Source organism: Tripterygium wilfordii, chromosome 1, assembly GCF_013401445.1.
Source record: "Tripterygium wilfordii isolate XIE 37 chromosome 1, ASM1340144v1, whole genome shotgun sequence".
Classification (NCBI taxonomy): domain Eukaryota; kingdom Viridiplantae; phylum Streptophyta; class Magnoliopsida; order Celastrales; family Celastraceae; genus Tripterygium; species Tripterygium wilfordii.
The window spans coordinates 10,866,404-10,885,261 of NC_052232.1; the positions used below are offsets into that span (position 1 = coordinate 10,866,404).

At 36.5% G+C, this 18,858-nt stretch overlaps 3 protein-coding genes across 6 annotated transcripts; 2 read left to right on the forward strand and 1 right to left on the reverse strand.

Moving 5' to 3' along the window:
• The first annotated feature begins 3,730 nt into the window (after nt 1-3,730).
• On the forward strand, nt 3,731-4,591 carry LOC119996745 (uncharacterized protein C6orf132 homolog). Its single transcript, XM_038843504.1, has one exon. The coding sequence runs from the start codon at nt 3,731-3,733 to the stop codon at nt 4,589-4,591; it is 861 nt and encodes a 286-aa protein (XP_038699432.1).
• A 1,187-nt stretch (nt 4,592-5,778) lies between these two features.
• Nucleotides 5,779-14,047, forward strand: LOC120003591 (phosphoinositide phosphatase SAC7-like). Of its 2 annotated transcripts, XM_038852616.1 has the most exons (21): nt 5,779-6,055; nt 6,147-6,350; nt 6,470-6,553; nt 7,877-8,004; nt 8,099-8,190; nt 8,718-8,775; nt 9,011-9,067; nt 9,161-9,194; nt 9,329-9,409; nt 9,686-9,792; nt 10,134-10,220; nt 10,321-10,398; nt 10,644-10,714; nt 10,799-10,897; nt 11,090-11,189; nt 11,793-11,901; nt 12,091-12,163; nt 12,625-12,718; nt 12,840-12,932; nt 13,113-13,179; nt 13,495-14,047. In XM_038852616.1, exons 2-21 carry the CDS (start codon nt 6,203-6,205, stop codon nt 13,623-13,625), a joined length of 1,791 nt encoding a protein of 596 aa, XP_038708544.1. In that variant the 5' UTR covers nt 5,779-6,055; nt 6,147-6,202; the 3' UTR covers nt 13,626-14,047. The 2 variants fall into 2 exon arrangements, with proteins under 2 accessions (XP_038708544.1, XP_038708542.1); XM_038852614.1 differs by having other exon boundaries at nt 5,779-6,350.
• Nucleotides 14,048-14,581: 534 nt separating this feature from the next.
• On the reverse strand, nt 14,582-18,273 carry LOC119999056 (probable serine/threonine-protein kinase PIX13). Of its 3 annotated transcripts, none has more exons than XM_038846571.1 (7): nt 17,998-18,273; nt 17,454-17,839; nt 16,383-16,518; nt 16,120-16,262; nt 15,705-15,828; nt 15,064-15,505; nt 14,582-14,820 (listed from the first exon to the last, which is right to left on the reverse strand). In XM_038846571.1, exons 1-6 carry the CDS (start codon nt 18,137-18,139, stop codon nt 15,087-15,089), a joined length of 1,350 nt encoding a protein of 449 aa, XP_038702499.1. In that variant the 5' UTR covers nt 18,140-18,273; the 3' UTR covers nt 14,582-14,820; nt 15,064-15,086. The 3 variants fall into 3 exon arrangements, with proteins under 3 accessions (XP_038702499.1, XP_038702506.1, XP_038702491.1); XM_038846578.1 differs by lacking the exon at nt 14,582-14,820 and adding an exon at nt 14,840-14,979; XM_038846563.1 differs by lacking the exon at nt 14,582-14,820 and having other exon boundaries at nt 14,853-15,505.
• Nucleotides 18,274-18,858: the final 585 nt, after the last annotated feature.

Genomic DNA, 18,858 nt, shown 5'->3' on the forward strand with positions numbered 1-18,858 from the left:
CCACATAGATATCCAATTAAATAACCAAATTATCAATTAAATAAAAGATATAATTAATTCTATAATTCCTGTTTCTCTCATCTAGGTATTTTTTTGTCGTTTACTCCTATTATATTCGTCTATTCTCTCTCGCAACCTGCGAACAAGTTTTTGCTCCTTTGAAGCTTGAGAAACAATCAATGGCGAGTTGTTTTTCTATACGTGTTTGATCTAGGAGTTTACGGTGGTGTTCGGAGCTTCCTCTTACGTACGTGTTGTTTGGTGCCTTTGGTTTCCAAAAACAATCAATCGCAAAGAACTGAAGATGCAAACATTGAATGCTTCGTTTAGGTTTGTTTGCATTAGTTTACGAGTTCTTTGAATGAATGCAACGCTATTTCGTGTATGAACTTATGTACAATTATCTGCGATTTTGATATGGCATGCGATTTTGTTTTCTTTGTTGGTATGATGCTCAGATCTCTCAAATGCAATTGTTTGTAGGTTCTTAGTTTTGGTATTTTCGTTACTTTTTATGTTGATGAGTGGTGAATGTAGTTTGGGATTATGTGTACAGTGGCTTATTACACTGTTGAATTATTAATTACATTGTATTAGTGCTTAATTACATTGTGCAGTACTTACTGTAATTAAATGGCAATTTTGCAGTGACAATATGGAGTTCACTCTGAAGGATAATGACCATGACCAATTAGATCATGTGGATAGTGTAGATGTTCTCACGCCGATGATTGGGATGTTGTTTGATTCTGTGGATGACTTGTTCAATTTTTATAAGGATTTTGGTCAACACAATGGGTTTTTTGTTAAGAGGAGATCCATAAGTAAGGATAGTAGTGGGATGTATAAATATTTGGTATTTACGTGTGGTAGGTCTGACAAATTTTATAGTCATTCGAAGAATTCTATTTGTCATCGTGCATTCTCTAAGAATGAATGCAAGGCTAGGATTGCTGGACGGCTTTCTATTAATGGTAAGTGGGAGATAAATCACAACCACGAATTAAGTCCAAGCCAATCAAGATATTTTAGGTGCAATAGGGAAATTAACCCATGTGTGAAAAGGCAGCTGGAGATTAATGATATGGCAGGGATTAGGCCGAACAAGAGTCATAATGCTTGTGTTATTGGAGCTGGTGGTCATGAAAATTTACCATTTCTTGAGAGAGATACTCGTAACCTTATTTCTAAAGTAAGGCGTATGCGTCTTGGTGAAGGTGATGCTGTTGCAAAGATATAGTCCTTAGAAGGGATGTTATACCTAACATATTCGACCGATATTGTAAAGCGCTTGGCTTCGGTTTCTCTTTTGGTTGAGGCATCTCTTTTGGTTTATGCTTTTTTTTTTTCGTAGTCCGTATTGCTCTCATTTTTGTAGTCCGTATTGCTCTCATTTTTGCCATCCTGTAAAGGGAAACACCACATTATTATAAACACAATGTATTTAATAACAATGAGGTATTAAAAGCATCTCCAGGAACACCCATTGAGGTATCACTGCAAGAAAATATAGGAGAAACAATATAGTGTTTAACAGAAGCAACTATCTGAAATGACACAACCATTATCTTTATACGAACAAATCATGCATACAAATATACAGTACACATCTCAATCAACCTATTTGTACACCACTCCCACGAGTATAGTCTGTATAATAGGCATACACGATATCAAAAGTCACTTTGCTGAAACTTAAAAGCATTCCCTTCACTATCAAACAACAAGGGTGAATGGTTGTTCTTACAGGGCATGTGCTGGGGATAAACCAAAATTCCTTCTAGTTCGTACAAGAAAAACCAAAGAAAACAATAAGCCCAAGCAAGACACAATGCTACAAATTACACTGTATATATAAAAAATTAACCGAACAACAAAGGTTTGTTAAATAAAAAAAATTAAATCACAATAAAGTCTAATAACTATTTACATTGCCCTAGTTATTAAAACTGAATCTGAAATTGTGCAGAAAAACCCAACCGAGATAGATTTGGGCAAAATCATATACCAAAACTGCTCTTAAGTACACTATAGTGCAGAGAGATCTTGAAATTATCAACAAATACTAGGTATGAATATGTGATTCAAACACTTACTTCTTGTTGTTCGAAGAAGTTGTCGCCCAAACAGAAAAACCAGCTTCAAATCCTCAAGAAACTCACATCGAACACAAGATCAATACAAGAGAAACCTGATTTTCGAGCATGGTGATCGATATCGATCACTGTGATATCGTTCGTACTCAGCAAGTTTTCCGAAAATTGGAGAGGGAGAGAACGACGTTCGTGTTTCTTCAGGCAGTTACAAACTAGATTTTTTTTGGAGATGCAGGGTTTCTCGTGTTTTTGTTTCTCGCGCCTATTTTACGTTTTAATGGTCTTTTTTGGTTTTTTTTTTAAATTCGAAATTGTCCAGCTGGACAACCTACATGTCATGCCACATGGTTATGTAAATTTATGGATAGGTAATTTATGGATGTGTAGTGTTGCCCGAAAACTTAAGCCATTTATTCATCCTCCAATCTCCATCTTGGCTTGGCTTGGCTTGGCTTGGCTGTAAGAGAGAGAGAGAGAGAATTGAAAAGAGACAAAACCGTATGTCCATAACCTTCTCTCTATAGTCTATACGAGCGAACCATGATGTGATCATGAAGCACATTAGAATGCCTACTCTTCTTCTTCTTCTTCATTACAATTAAGATCACCATTTTCAGAGAACGTGCTGGTTTGTTACAGCTTATTTTAAGCTCCAAAATGATAAGTCTAAAATACTCCAAAAAAAAAAAAAAAAACTTCAAGTTGAATATTATTTCAGAGTTTTTTGTTTTTTTTTTCTTATCTTTTTATTTTTTTAAGATAATACTATATATGACATTACAAAAATTTTAAATATTCAAAAAATATATTGTAATTTATAAATTTGAACTTAAAAGTAAATTTAATAATACAAAGTTAATTAAAATAAACGAAATTTACCAAAAAATAACAAATTATAATGAGTTATATTATACAGTTCTCATATTTTTGTATAATTTTTATTTTATCTTTTACACTAAACGTAATACATTTTTTCCACAACTCATAAGATAGCGTTAACAATAAATTTCATCAAACATCTGAGAGTTTGTAAACTAATTTATTTTTTACAACTTATAAATTAGCTTATTTTGAAAGCTTATATATATAAGCTATACCTAATGGAGCCAACATTGATGAGCTAGTCTCTTGTTCATTCTTTTAACATAATTAAGTATATTTCCCTCGTTAATTTAGATTTAAAAATTGTAAATTAATTAGACCGTTGCCTTGTTTTGAAATATGGAATGAAAATTAAGAGGGAATGTAATAATATCCAATAAGTAGACTGTGTTTGGTTTTGGTGAACTGAATTTGTGTTGAAATCCAGTTTAACAATAATTTCCCCACCAAAAGGACAATAAAGCAAAAGATGATTGAGACTAAGGAATTGAAGGACCAAAAATGGAAAATAACAGGGGTAGACAGCAAGAGTATCAAAAAAAACCAAGAGCCAAATAAGGAATGTTCAGCCCCATCAGGGGCTAATTCGTCATTTCAGAAGCTGAAACCCGAAAATAGTCCTCATGCAACGAATACGAATAGCTTCGAGGCATGAAGAGTCGCGTACCATCACAATATTAAGAGAAACAAATAGCTAGCTAGGTTAGACCGAAGAAAGAAACACTGCAACCTTTCATTACTTGACATTCACCATGGCCAGTCCCACCAGAGATTCCTTCATTGATCATCATGACTACTCCTCCACAATCACCAATCAACAACAACAAGGTCAAGGAGGACAAGGACGTGATGGTGGTGACGTTGGCAGCCCAACAATCAACAATCCAGTAATTGGATTCGGATCATCATCCTCTCCAGATCCTACTCAACCAAATCATGAGTCTCAGACACCGACTAGTACTGAAGTCGAACCCTCTCAAACTCCACCAGTGCTATTATCACCAACACCCCCTTTTACTTCTTCTCCTGGTGGTGGTAATGTTTGTGCGATCAGTACTAGTCATGTTATTTATAACGATCTTCTTCCTCCTCCTCCTTTTATTCCTCCGGCTGCTAGTAGCTTTGTGGGTTCTTCCGGAAGGAAAAGAGAGTGGCCCCGTGATGAGTACCCTAGTGGTGATGGAGAATCAACGCCTCGTAAGTTATTGAGATCAGGTGATCATGAAAAACCGCCGATTAGGTGTGTTGTATGTGGGAGAGAATTTACGAGGGACAAAGCCTATTTCGGGCATTTGCGGAAGCACCCTGATAGGCAATGGCGCGGGGCTTATCCTCCGATGGAGGTCGGGAAATTGGGTCCGACGCTGTTGGAGTTGGCTAACCAGACCATTGCTCGCTTGAACGTAAGATCAGGGCCAAGTAGTACTAATACTAGTTATAGTTCAAGCAGGGGTAGTTTGGGTATCAATTTGAATAATCCTCCTCCTCCTCCTTCGACGAGTGCTGCTGATGATGGAGCACCGCTACCTTTTGATTTGAATAAGCTTCCTCCCCCAGAGATTAATGATGATGAAGAAGAAGATCCTGACAATGGTCATCAGCCAGCCCAATAATCCTGCAGATATATATATAGCTAGTAATTATCTCGTCTTATTAATTAGTATATCATTGTTGGATTTGATGATCAATCGGCAGGAATAAGCCTCTTTATTTAATTATTTCTTCAACATTACATTATTAAACATATCATTGATCGAATATATATAGATGTATATATCACAGGAAGCAGCTCTTGTTTTGTAGTAATCTTTTATACTTCAGTTTTTGGTGTCAATAATGCACATATATATATACACATTCTAATCGAAACTTGAATTGTATATAAACAAATATGTCCGTCTAACACGGATCACCTAATATAATAAGCGTTATTCGAGAAAAGACTTTCAAAAAGTGATTAGATTATATTAATGTGTGTTTTTTAGATTTTCATTTCTTCATTTTAATCCTACTCAATGTCTTCATTACATTATGATATATATAGTTAATTTTGATACCATTTGGAAATGTAAGCCAACTTCATTTGCCAAACGAATTCTTCATGTCTTAAAATAACTATTTGTCACATATATATATATATATATATTCATTTTCCGTTAGAAAAGGGATTTGAGACTCTACAATTCCTTAGAGTTTATATATACAATAGTAGACTCTCCTACTAGCTAATTCCTTTCCATAAATATAATATATTACATATTATTTTATATAGATTTGTATTCTTAATTGTATATCCTCTTAGTTGAACCTTCCTTTATCTGGGGATATTAGTACCCGTTTCAACCTATAAGTTATGGCAAATCATTGACGACTAAATGCCAAATTATTAATTGTGAATATATCCACAACTATATGCATGGAAAGATAATTAAAATTATGGATCGATGCATCCGCAAGTATTTGGAAAGTTAATTAAATTATGAACGTAAATTAAAATTAATTACAAAAGTAAATGTTATTTTATTTGATTATCTTAATTAAGAAACTAATTTTTCATTGCAGAGAAAAAAGTTTGAAATTTTTGGCGGACGGACCAGGATCTTGGTACTCAGGCTTTGAGAGGCTCCTGTAAAAGCCGATTGGGCCATCTCTTGGGCTTTGTACACAAGGAGTGTTGGCCCGAAATCTATTGGACTGGCCCGGGCAGGGTTGGAGACTTCTGACTCACAGACTGTGCACACTAGTTATTAGGGGATTGGACACGTATGGTGTAAATTACCAATTGACTCTGTCGCAGCGGGTGAATCACAGCGCGACTGTAATTTCTCCACGCGTACAAAATTCCGTTCTTTCCCCCGGCATTTTGTCTCGAATCCGTTAAATATTCCGCCCAAAATTACTCTCTCTCTTTCAGAGCAACCATCCACTCCCAGTTCCTGTTGAAAATCCGATTCTCCTTTTGTTGTAATTCCAAACACGGCCGTAGCTCTTCTCCTTTCTTTGCTTCACTCAGCCGCAGCGCCAAAGCTTAGCTCCGCCTCCTCCTCCTATTGGATCTCTCTTGATTCCTCTCGCTGGTAGTTTTCCTTCACTCATTCTTCTCATCGCTGCTCTTGTGTTGCTTGGATTATGGTGTAGTTGAATTGGGTTGAATTCTTGGCTTGAAAGGTTTTGGATCTGGAAGTTACATGTTCTATTTCGAATTATTTGTGGTGAATTGAATAATGATGGAGAGGGCGGAGTCGGGGCAGAAGCTGTATACACGTTTGCGTCTATGGGAGTTTCCGGATCAGTATGTTATTGAGCCCACTGATGGCTCCAGTGGTTCTTCATTGGTAGTCAGTCGGGCTGATGGATCAATGAGTCTCACTGGTATGCTGCTACTGATCTTCTTTATGATTTTTTTGTTCTTTTACGATTTCTGTCCTGAGAATGTTTTTGAGGTCTAACTTGACGTCCTTTTTTTTATTTTTATTTTTAATGTTATTCAGATGACGTTCCAGAATGCAGCTCCGTTCGGGTTCCTAAAATTAGGACGATTTTTGGAGTGGTTGGGTTGCTAAAGCTTGTGGCAAGTAAGAAAATGAATGGCTATACTTTTGATGGGTCTTTCTTTGGATCATTTATATTTTAAAACATGAATAATTTAAGATGCAAACTGACGTTTAATGACACTTTAATCAAAGTAAATGCGGACTCAAAGTCTATCAACCAGACTTTCTTCTGCCGTTCCTTTGAAGTATACTTACGACACTAGAAAACAACTTTAAATGAGGTGTAACTGTGTAAGTGATCAATGGGCTTGGAAGTTAAATGACATAGATAATTGCCAATTAGGGAAATTGCAAATAGTAGGTTTTGTACTAAGTGATAAAAATAGTGCATATCTTTGCAGAAATTTGCATGTAAATGTGCAGTGCTTCCTGGGTTTGTTGAAGACTTGAAGTACATAAACCTCTTATCATAGACATAGAAATATGTAAAAGAAGATGTGATTTGTGTGGTTTCTTCTCTTGATTTTGGTGTCCAAGGACATCATTGAAAATAATAGCACCCAATGCCAAGTTTTCCCTTCTTTCTGATGATAATTTTGTTATTCAAAGGCCCAAAAGGGGAGAATAGCACATTTGTATCCAATAATATACTCAGGACCTCAGGTCGACATCAATACTTATGCCACTAACAATGATTCTTTTACTAAGTATTCCTCAATGATTCCTTTTCATCAAAACCTCTCTTATTTCTGTCCCTTCGTATAATCTGTGAAATTTCCAATGGTATTGAATTCGCTTCTTTCCTGTATGAACTGTATGGTTGAATGCCCAAGCACTTACCTCCTCCATTGCTGCCATGGTTGCAAAGACTTTTCCATGGTACTTTAGGAGAAGTTCCAAAAGAATCCTCACTCATATGCAATGCTGGATAATTCTGTAATCCAATTTTACTTCTTACTTAAAAAAGAAGAAATATCACTTAAACTTCTCCTTCTTTCAAAAATTTCAAAAATGGTTTAGATTCTTACCTATTAAGCTTCCCAAGTAAACAAGCTAGTTTTGTAGGCATTTCTGCTTCTAAATAGCTTTAAAGAAAATACTTTGCAACCCTTTCTATTGTACTTGTTTAAAAGAACCCTATATCATCTCCTTTACATCATTGAATTCTCACGGACACAATTGAAAACAATCATCCACTTACCAGGGCGCAGGAAGTTTTCTTTGCCAGCGCCCATGCAAATTCAAGATTTTAGAATTCTTTGCTTGTGCATGTTGATTTGCGTCTTTATGTAGATTCCGATTCACATTCTAAACTTTGTAATGAGAATTATGTCATTCTTGTCCCCATGGATTTTCCAGTTTTTCCATTTGTATGGTACACTAATTTGTATATTATGCATTTAGGTTCATATTTAGTAATCATAACAGAGCGGGACTGTGCTGGATCCTACTTGGGTCAACCTATCTTTAAAGTTAAATCGTTGAAGATTTTGCCTTGTGATCATTCGCTTAAAAATTCCTCCGTAGAGCAGGTAAGTCTGTTGCTTCTATATCAGTTCATCTTATATGTGTCATAACTCATAATTGATTTTAACATGTTAAAAAATGTTAAAACAAATTTGGCAGAAAAAGGTGGAAAGCGAATTCTCTGCTCTGCTTAATGTTTTGGAGAGGACTTCCGGTCTTTATTTCTCATATGACACCAATTTAACACTGAGGTGAACTGTTTCTCCCAACTAGAATTTCCCATTTTAAATGTTATTAAATCAAGCACTAGCTCTTGTTATATTTCCATGGTAACTCTAGGAGGACAATAGCCGGTTCCCTGATTGCTTTATTAATTAGATATGATTTTCAAGTGGCAGGCTGAATTTGCCTTAAGATGTAAGTTATGGGATATAACCACTTCTTGATGTTATGAATTAATCCCAGTTGCAGCCGCTTCTCCTAAATAGTGAAACTTGAATTGGGTTGTTCACACATTTGAGTCTTTGATCCACCAATATGAATGTCCAAAACCACAATACTTAAGATGGTGGGCATTGTTACATACAAGAAAGATCAACAAATCATTTACTGGATGTTTACTTTGCAAGAGTAAGTAAATTGAAATACAAATTTCTGACTTTACTGGAATGGATTTGATGAAGAAGCATTTAAGCATCATGTGAATGCAACATTTGTGCCATTTTATCTTTTTGAAGTTGTTAAAATGTTGACTGTATATATATATTTTATGTTACAGTGCTCAGAGATTGCATGATTTGGGTGATGAATCTAAACTGCTTCCTCTGTGGAGACAGGTCAGTGGTGATATATTAAGTCAATAGCGTTCCCTCCCTCATATTTTAAGTACCCGCAGCTAAAACCTTTTCTAGTTTGTAGTTCAAGCTTCCCTTGAGAAAATGGCTTTGCATTTACCAATATTTGTGGTTGTGGTTTCAAAATCCTTATATAAATGATGCTTGCAATTGATTATCTTTTCCTCCAAATTTTAATTCCTTGGGATTTTACTGATGTCAACGATGTTTGCCACAGGCAGAGCCTAGATTTCTGTGGAACAATTATATGTTGGAAGTACTCATTGATAACAAGGTCAGCTTCTTGTATTAACTGTTTTTATTGTCATTTCTATTATTCCTTTTCTTATTATGCATTATGACTCACCGAGTGCTCTCATGTGCACAGCTTGATCCATACATGCTTCCTGTCATCCAGGGGAGTATCCTTTTTTGAATGTTGAGTTTCAAGTTTAAATTTTTCAGCAGGACAATGTGTTTTTATGGTTGATCTGTTGCGTAGACTGATTTTTAAATTTACTCTTTTTGCCTGAGTTTATCCTTAATTCATTATTAGGCTTTCAGAACTTTCAAACAGCGATTGGAAAAGATATCGTTGATGTCACTCTGATAGCTAGGAGATGCACACGCAGAAATGGTAAATAAAAGACCTTTCTATGTCTTTGGTGACCCCTTGTTGTGTTCAAACAAAAATGAATTACCTTTCTTTAAGTAATTACTTGCATTTTTATATGAGCTTACATATCATTGGGTGATAATATCTTGGTGCTTTTGAGATTGTTATGACAACTCTATCCCCTTTTACTGCCTTGTCATGTAAGAATTTCGCAATCGATCTCTTACCTTTAAGCTGATGTATCTCTGTCTTCTTTTGTCATTTTTACCTAGTCTGATTATTCATTTGTCTTGGAAGGCACTAGGATGTGGAGAAGAGGAGCTGATCCTGATGGGTATGTCGCTAATTTTGTGGAAACAGAACAAATTTTCCAGATGAATGGGTTTACAGCATCATTTGTTCAGGTACTGTTGACGTACCTAGTTTTTATATAGTTATATTTTTACTGAGGAAGAGCTCCTTTGCTTCTTTCTTCATTTATATAAACATCGAACATTAATAAAGAATCCCAAAAAAACAGAGAGTAACTCCAGAATTCAGACAAGTGATTTGATGACCGAAAATCTTTGTAGTATACATTTGAAAAATAGGATAGCATCCTGAATTGGTCTTTGTTAGATAGTTTTCTTTTTTTGATTGGATATTCAAACTTGTTTTGAACAGTTCAAAAGTTTTTTCATTACACTTACACATGGAATGACATTAAAGATGCCTAATGTGTAGTCTATTTTATTTGCATTTTCAGGTCCGGGGTTCAATTCCGTTTCTCTGGGAGCAAATTGTCGACTTGACCTATAAGCCTAAGTTTGAGATTGTGAGACATGAGGAAGCAGTGAGTATAGTTTGCTCTTGTTATGACACTGTTCATTAATGTAGTTAGTGCTTTCTGTTATTATGTTATGTTGACTGCCATGGTGCTGTATGCAATGCAGCCGCGAGTGGCTGAGCGGCATTTTCTGGATATGAGGAAAAAATATGGGAGTGTATTGGCAGTTGATCTGGTCAACAAGGTGCATGTATTTTCCTTATCTAATTTGCGTCGGTTAAAAATGTAATCATTTCTGGTTTTTTTCTGTTCTTGATGAATGATGATATTCATGCAAAATGATTTGGCTGTTGAATTGCTTACTTGTCTTCACATATCTCCTGGAAGCAAACGTGTCTCTGTTAAATCTAAACTTTTATCAGTTTATGACTATAAAATTGGAATCATATTTGAGACTCTCATTCTTGTTCCACCTTCATCTCCTAACAGCATGGAAGTGAGGGACGCTTGAGTGAAAAATATGCAAATTCCATGCAGCATATTTTAGGTGGCGATGTAAGGTAGAAGCTCCTTTCATACAATCTTCATTTTCTTTTCTAGGAAGTCATAGACTTTCATATAATGACACACTGAACCATCTATAGATACCTGCACTTTGACTTTCATCAAGTCTGTGGGCACATTCACTTTGAGCGCCTGTCCATCCTCTATGAGCAAATTGTGGATTTCCTTGAAAAGAATTGGTATGTATTCCATCAAATGCTAATCGTATCCCCCAATAGATTTAACAATAGGACATTGAAATCTTTTGCTTCATCTTTGGACTGTGATATGCTGGTTCTTACAATATTCTGGTATTGAGGGTTAGTTTTGGCTTCATAATATGGCCACTGACTTTTATGTTGTGATGTCTTTTTTGGGTTAATGATATATAGGTACTTTCTATTGAATGAAAAAGGCGAGAAAATGAAAGAGCAACTTGGCGTAGTAAGGACCAATTGCATTGATTGTCTAGACCGTACCAATGTTACACAGGTAGGTTAACTTTAAAGAGACAGAGAGACAGTTCCCCGTTGCTTTGTTTCATGATGACGACAGAGAGCTCATATACTTTTTTTCAGGAACATTTTTTGGGATGGTGGGTTGCCATAAATGTGGTTTTTCCCTTGCTAGTAATATTGTAGTTCCTCTACATTGCATAAAATTTTCCAACCCTGCTGTCATTTCTGATCACTTCTCTTGGGGATGTAATTTCAACCCAGTTGTGTCAAAAGGGAAAATTATCTTCTATTGTCTCGGAATTAACACTATCTTTTGACCCTTAAAAGTTATTTGAATTGTTGGATCTACTAAGGTGCTGAAACTAGCATTTTAAATTAATAAGAATAACAAAATAACTTTTTTCTTATTGCCGGTCTAAGTTTAATTTGTATAGTTCATCTTTTGACTTCTAAGTCTTTTAATTTCATATTCCCAATGGTTTTCATTTGTAGTTTTTCTTTCTGGCTTTCAAACTTGATTAAAAAAGGAGTTTGCCCATATGTGTGGACTAAAACAGAGAGCGAGAGAGTTGTCTTGTTATAATTATCCTTACAATTTTGTATTTGCCATTTAACTTGATGCTATGCTATGGTCCAGAGCATGATAGGTCGAAAAATGTTGGAAATCCAACTGAGAAGGATCGGTGTTTTTGGTGCTGAAGAAACTATTAGTTCTCATCCAAATTTTGATGAAAGCTTTAAAATACGTGAGTTGATTTGATTTTATGTCTTACCATGTTTCTGGAAGATGCTTATGAGGCTTCACACATTATTTCCTCACATTTAATAGGCTTCACACGTTTTTACCTACATTTAATACTTCCAGTACTATCAACATTGTTTTTCTCCAATGCAAAAAATCTGAACTTTTGCTGCTTCTATTTTTGCATATACAGTGTGGGCTAATCATGGGGATGAGATAAGTATTCAATATTCTGGGACTCCTGCTTTGAAAGGAGATTTTGTAAGGTATTTTTTCATGGATCTAGACTGAAGAGTTTTGTCCTGCAACGACAGGCTTGCATTCTTATTTTATAAATTCACTTGAATGGGTGTTGGGGGAGAAGCTTGCTTTTTCTATGTCAGAAGTGACATTGATGGGCACATCTTGTTGTTTAGTGTCTGCTTATTGTTTGTTAAAAAAATATTTATCTCAAGCACTACCTCACAACCACCATAACATACACTCAAACACCAGTGACGAATCATTGGTACAACAACTCCGTCCAAATGCTTTTTGTTCGTAGATTTAAGGTCAAAGAATTGGGACTTTAGGGTTTAATTAAGGTTGACGTTTTTGATGATTCAAAGGTGTGTGTTTTTACCCCCTCTTTCCTGGGAATTGGAATTCGAACTTGCAAGGCAAAAATAGTTGAGATGATGTAGACGAATTTTCCATACTGTAAATTGTTTTTCTGGTTGTGTTGCAGATGTGGCCAGCGGACCGCCCAGGGGATCCTTAAAGATGGCTGGAATGCCCTTGCGCGCTATTATTTGAATAACTTCCGTGATGGAACAAAACAGGTTGGCAAGCTTTATTTCTTCATTTAAACTAGAGAGGATTATGAACTCGTCCTTTTCTAATGGAAAGATGTTTGCCTGTTCCAAAATCCTGCATTCTGTTCCCTCTGATACGCATATGAAGGATGCAATTGATCTTCTGCATGGACATTACATTGCTTCAGTCAGCCGAGACCTGACCCCTGCAACACAAACAGGAGGACTGGAGGCTGTCGCGGTGAGTAAAAGCTTTAGTCGTTCTCAAATGTTTTCAGCAGGTTTTTTTTTTTTTTTCTTCAGCATTTATGATCTTAAGTTGTTAATGTGGCATATATACTTTAATTTGTCATTGCCTAGAGAATGATTATTTGAACTTAAATAGTAGAATTTATCTAATGACCATATGTTCCTTATGCAGTCCTTTCCACTGGCTTTATCCCTGGTCATGATTGGATTCCTTTTTGCAACAATATCACTAAGAAAATGTGAGTTCTCTCTTCCCCATTAGGTTGTCGGTTGCTGGGAGTGGGAGATGATGAATTGGTGAAACTGTGTTTTGTTTTCAAAATTTCATTTACATGATGAAAGATAGAATCTGATATATCTATTCATTTTCTCTGTTGTCATGGCCATTTCTCTCACCTAAAGCTGAACTAGCATTTAAACATAATGCATGCAATATGTAGGTCTCTTAGATTGTGTTGCAGGAAGGTTGAGCCAATATCTCCTATGAATGTTTTTATTTGTGTTGTGCATGTTAATGATCAATGACACAGTGCTTTTGTGTTCATCCTCTGTAGCTCCAAATGATCTGCGGCACTTGTTTTTTTCAATCGCGTGGGCAAGTGTGAGCATTGGTGTAGCAGCTGTTGTGAGGGCCAATGGACGAATATTCTGTAATCGGCCTCGTTTGCACAAGCCACGCCATTGAATTTAGCTTAGCTTCCAAGTGATTTCGCAAAAACGTGCCTTGTGTGAAATCCTATCTCGTCGGTCTGCTGCATATTTATTGTTCTTTCATATTAATCTTCGTAGTCTATGTAGCTTGAATTTATTCATAGCCTATCCAAGGATTTGATAATAACCTGGGCTGTATAAAGCATCTGCTGCGGTGCTGTTGGGATTATTTTTTTTTAAAATTTTTTTTTGCTTCTGGGTCTTGATTATTTGTTCTTGGGTATTTAAGAGGCGGCAAAGACTTGTGGGAAGGTACAGTTGGGCCATTTTGTGTTAGAAGACTGGGCCTAATCATCAGTACTATCCACTATGAGTGTGACTCACACTCAGTCACAGTGGGCGACAAGAGAGATTTTTGTGGAGGTTTAATTTATTCTGTGGAGCGAGCTTAACTTATGAATTATGATGGTCTGAGTGACTGAGTCTGCATTAAAAACAATTACTATTATTTGGCACCAACAATTTGTATGGTTTAGGAATTTTTTTTCCATATTTTTATTTTAATTTGATTATTCTGTTTAAGAGAACTTGCATGATCGTTTGGCCCAATTGAGCTGGCAAATCCAAAAGCCTTCCGATACTTGCTCTTAAGGAGACGTTTGAACATCCAGATTCACTAAAAAAAAACACATGGACACATAATTACTCTTGTTTTGCTCGTGTAACAGTAACATGCGATCTCGCATCTGTGGTAACATACGATCTCTTATATGAAATTAGATTATGATCTCATACCTCACATTACATTTCATATTTAACAAGATGAAGACAAATATTAATAAAAATATTAAGAATAAGAAAATGAAGAAGATGATTGTGGATGTGCGATGGTAGTGGACGACGGCAGAGATGGAGGCAGACAGTGACGACAGTAGAGATGGAGAGTAGGTATTTTAGTTCTAAATATTTTTTTTAGATTTATGCCTATTGAAGAAGAACAACAAATATGAATTATGTAATTATTAACTTTCATAAAATGAGCACTAATATGTCATTTTCCGATCTTGTTATATCGTTGGATGGCCTGCTTGGACTTGGGCCTGCTTGGGGTCTACATCTTTCATCTTTGCGGTATTGACCAACACGGCAACACCTATACGGTCGGGTCAAGTCACAAGTCAAAACGCCGTGTTGAACTTTAATCTCATAACGAACGGTAGAGTCGATATCTGAGAATAGTCGAATAGATAAGAAGCACAAATATAAAACTCTTTTAAGATTAAGGACCTCAAAATTACTACATAAAATCTATTTTTGAATGAATAATTTCCATGTTTTCGGAAATGCTTCTCTCATTGACCATTGACTACACACAGCTGAGCTGACAACTGTGACAAAAAAAGGGAAAAAAAATAAAAAACAAATAATTTTGTGCCAAAACATAGGAATTGTTGAATCAAACTTTTTGCTACCTTTCTGCTGCGGCTGTAGCAGTTCACTGACGCCTTGAGTGAAGTGGGGAACGAAGAGGAGGAAACGATTGTTGGACATGCCAACGTTTAGTAGAATGTGAAGAGCTACTACTATTTTTTGACTCCTTGGGTTTTTCCATTGCTTCTATCCGCTCCAAAACTTCCACAACCTCTTTCATGGAAGGCCGGCTTTTGGGATCTGGTTCTAGGCATTTTAAAGTTATCTGTGCTGCTTGCCAAACTGCCTTTGATGAACATTGCCCCTCTATCCTCCCATCAATCATCGTTTTTAGCTTCCTTTTGTGAGAGAGGTCAGCCTTCAACCATTCAACCAAATTTTGCTGCCCACTTGGACGCTTTGTATCCAGTGCTCGTAAGCCTGTCAGCATTTCCAGCAGCACAACACCAAACCCATACACGTCGCTCTTCACATATAAATGACCTGTAAATGTAATACACATAGGCGAAAACATGTCTATAAATGTATTGATCAAGAATTTCCTAAAACATTTTCAACTCAAAGAGCAACACTTCCCCCTGCTTTGCACATCCCTCGAAATGGTAATAAAATTTTTAAAATTAATGCAAATGACTTCTGACCAGAAATGTCCAGGAAAATAAATAAAAAATGCTTGCGTCACCTGTTGCAATATACTCTGGTGCAGCATAACCATATGTGCCCATAACCCTTGTTGTCACATGCGACTCTCCACCAGAAGGTCCCAACTTGGCCAAGCCAAAATCTGATATTTTGGCAGTATAGTTCTGTAATGGATAACATCAGAAAAAACCAAGGCAAAAATAATTACTCAGATGTAAGATAATGATAAAAATCAAGTTGTATATCATGCTTTAAGTAGTGTCTTTCTCAGCCAAACCGAGCTGCATGCTCTGATTTTTGACATTGAAAGGGTGGGTGACTGACCAGCAATAGAACTTTGGGATTTTGTAAAAGGACCATTCTGATTTGAAGCGGAAATCACTTTTCTTCGTTGGTTCAGCATTTAAAATAAAGCAGAACCTACGAACCCTCATAGAGATTTTATATGAACTTACCGCATCTAAAAGTATATTAGAGGCCTTGAAATCTCTATAAATGACTTTCTTGTCGGAACTATGTAGGAATGCTAGCCCATGAGCTGCTCCAATGGCTATTTTGAGGCGTAATTCCCAAGAGAGTGGTTCGATTGCAGGATTTCCTGCACAAACAAACAAGGGACAATCAAAATAAGTTTTAACCCATCTTCTTGTCATCCTTTTTTCTTTGCTGCTTTGGGGATGGGTGGGTTGGGGGGGGGGGGACAAATTTTTGTTCTTACTTCGAAAAAGATGATTCTCTAGGCTTCCCTTTGGCATAAACTCATAAACAAGCAGCAGCTCAGTATCCTCCCAACAATATCCCAACAACTTGACCAGGTTAGGATGAGAAAGCCTTCCTAGAAAGTTCACCTCCGACTGCATAATCAAAAAGAAAATTTGAGCTAACTATTGGTATTACATTTCAATGTTTCAAAATGTTAAACGTGTTCATTTGCCTAGCAAAAAAAAGGACTGTTGGCCTCAAACGCAGACATTAAAAGAGAATCAACACTCACCTGTGTTCTACAACATGAAGGGGATTACCCATATACCTTATCCCACATGGGTGTTAAAATTCAGTGGATATGTTTATGCGCTTTTTGTCAGAAGTGTCCAATGCAAGATTAGCATAATAACGTGATCATTTTTTATTGGAACTAATTAACTATAAGTATAACCCAACGAACGTAAAAGGGCAAGGCATACCCAGATGAATACCAACAGGCCAAGATTAACAGAAGTGGCTCCTGTTAGGAAGATGAAAAAGAAATCAATATGATAAACCCTTGCATTGTTTTCTTTCATTCTTTTTTTTCCTCTCAATGCTCTGCTATCTCCAGGCATAAGAAATTGAAAGCGAAGAATCGCTCTAAATAGTATATATTGGAGATCATAAAGCCTTTCATTGTCTACATCTTCATTTCCTTACTTCCATAGGATCAGTAGTATGGAATAAGAAAATGGAAACGACGTATATATTCTCTAAATATATATATTAGTGCTAATAATGGAGATGGTGAAGACTAGTATTTATAATAAAGGCAGTTTAATAAACACCCATTAACTCCCAAAAGCATAACCAAATGATTGAAGGAGAAAGATCGTTAAATATGTATTCTTGAGTAGGTGAAAAGTAGCCAATGGTAAAGAAAATGTGATACAATACGACGAAACTTACAAAGCCTGGCATTGTTCTATTTTTCTTGTCTTTTTATAAGCTCTGACGACTATGACAATAAGAAATTGGAAGCCAATAATGGAGATGGATTTGAAGAATAACAGATAACAACAGTAAAACAAAAAGAAAATACCTGCCATTCATCAAACCCTTGAACACTTTCAGAGTTCAACTTTTTGATAGCAACAATCATTCCAGTGCTAGATTTAGAAGGAGCAAGAGTTTTCTCATCGACCCAACCTCTGTAGACTTTCCCAAAACCTCCTTGACCCAACAAACTATCACCCCTGAAGTTTTTGGTTGCAAATTTCAACTCCGCAAAAGTGAACACTTTTAAGTTGGGGCTCTTTAGGATCCGCCCTTTTCTGGCACTCCATTCTTCTACCTCTTCTTTCTCCTCCTCGTCTTCCTTCGTTGTCTCGCTCGCTTGCTCCTCCGAGAAGAACCGGCTCTTCCCTGCACTGCTGTTTGTCGTGAAGAGATCTGTCGTGGTGCTGCTGGTACCGTTGTTTGAAGTCCCTGTTTCAATTCAACAAACACCACATGAGCAACAAAAGAGTTCACAATTCGAAAGAAACCCATGTAAAAGATATAAAAATTTTATCTGAATCTCTGATTGAAAAAAAAGGAAGAACAAGGATGATTTTGGTAAGGAATTTAGATGGGTTTGTGTGGACCTGGAGTCTGAGGATAGTTGCTGCTGAAGCTGGGATTAGGATGATGAGAATTTGAAGATCCAAAACAATTACCCATCTCTCTCTCTCTCTGCCTCTCTCTCTCTCTTTTATACCAATTCAAACAACAACCCAGATCAAACATAACATGATATCAGCCAGCATAAGATTCTCAGAGAAAGTGAGAGGGAAAAAAAAAGGGTTTTTAAGCTTTTTTATTGGTTTTTGTTGGTAAGGAAGAGGAAGCAGTAGAGACCTCTCTCTCTCTCTCTCTCTCTCTCTCTCTCGTGGTGGTACTCTGTTAAAATTTATAGGCTAAAATGATATATTGCCCCTGATTAAGCTGCAGCCATCTGTGCAGTAATGACCACCATCTCAAGTCAACTCTAAATGTTATTGTGAACTGTAAAATGTAACGTTACCCTTTAGCAGTAACTGAATTTTGTAGATTGAAATTCTTTATTCTAAAGGGCGTCTGCCGCAGCCTCTCATGGTTGACTCGCAATGGTCCTCGATATATATAAATTATTTGACAGAGAGGCCAAGTGCCTAACCAGTAACCGTATGTATATGCTGTATTATACGCAAAATATCAGATCAAAAATACTTATACCAATGGTGTACATACATTGAGAGTCAAGGTGCTTTAGTATTTTAAGTTTACTTGTTCAAGAATGTGACATAACTGGAAATTTCTCTGCATTTACAGTTAGCCACAGCAGCTGCACTATCTGTATGAAACCCCGCATCACCCTTTAGCGGACGGTGGCCGCATTACATAAGTCAAAATCAAGCTTTACTCGGTTCCATGGACACTGACCATAACATTCAACGTCTCGTGGATTCGCATGATCAAGTTTTTAA

Bases quoted from the DNA above. Each gene is read 5' to 3' on its own strand.
- LOC119996745 (XM_038843504.1), top strand. From the start codon at position 3,731: ATGGCCAGTCCCACCAGAGATTCCTTCATTGATCATCATGACTACTCC.
- LOC120003591 (XM_038852614.1), top strand. From the start codon at position 6,203: ATGATGGAGAGGGCGGAGTCGGGGCAGAAGCTGTATACACGTTTGCGT. The intron at 10,221-10,320 runs GTGAGTATAGTT...TATGCAATGCAG, and splicing joins TTGTGAGACATGAGGAAGCA to CCGCGAGTGGCTGAGCGGCA. The intron at 12,164-12,624 runs GTATTTTTTCAT...GTTGTGTTGCAG, and splicing joins TTGAAAGGAGATTTTGTAAG to ATGTGGCCAGCGGACCGCCC.
- LOC119999056 (XM_038846571.1), bottom strand. From the start codon at position 18,139: ATGTTTGATCTGGGTTGTTGTTTGAATTGGTATAAAAGAGAGAGAGAG. The intron at 16,519-17,453 runs GTATTTTCTTTT...TTGATTATGCAG, and splicing joins AAGGGTTTGATGAATGGCAG to TCGGAGGTGAACTTTCTAGG. The intron at 15,829-16,119 runs GTAAGTTCATAT...TATCCATTACAG, and splicing joins CTAATATACTTTTAGATGCG to AACTATACTGCCAAAATATC.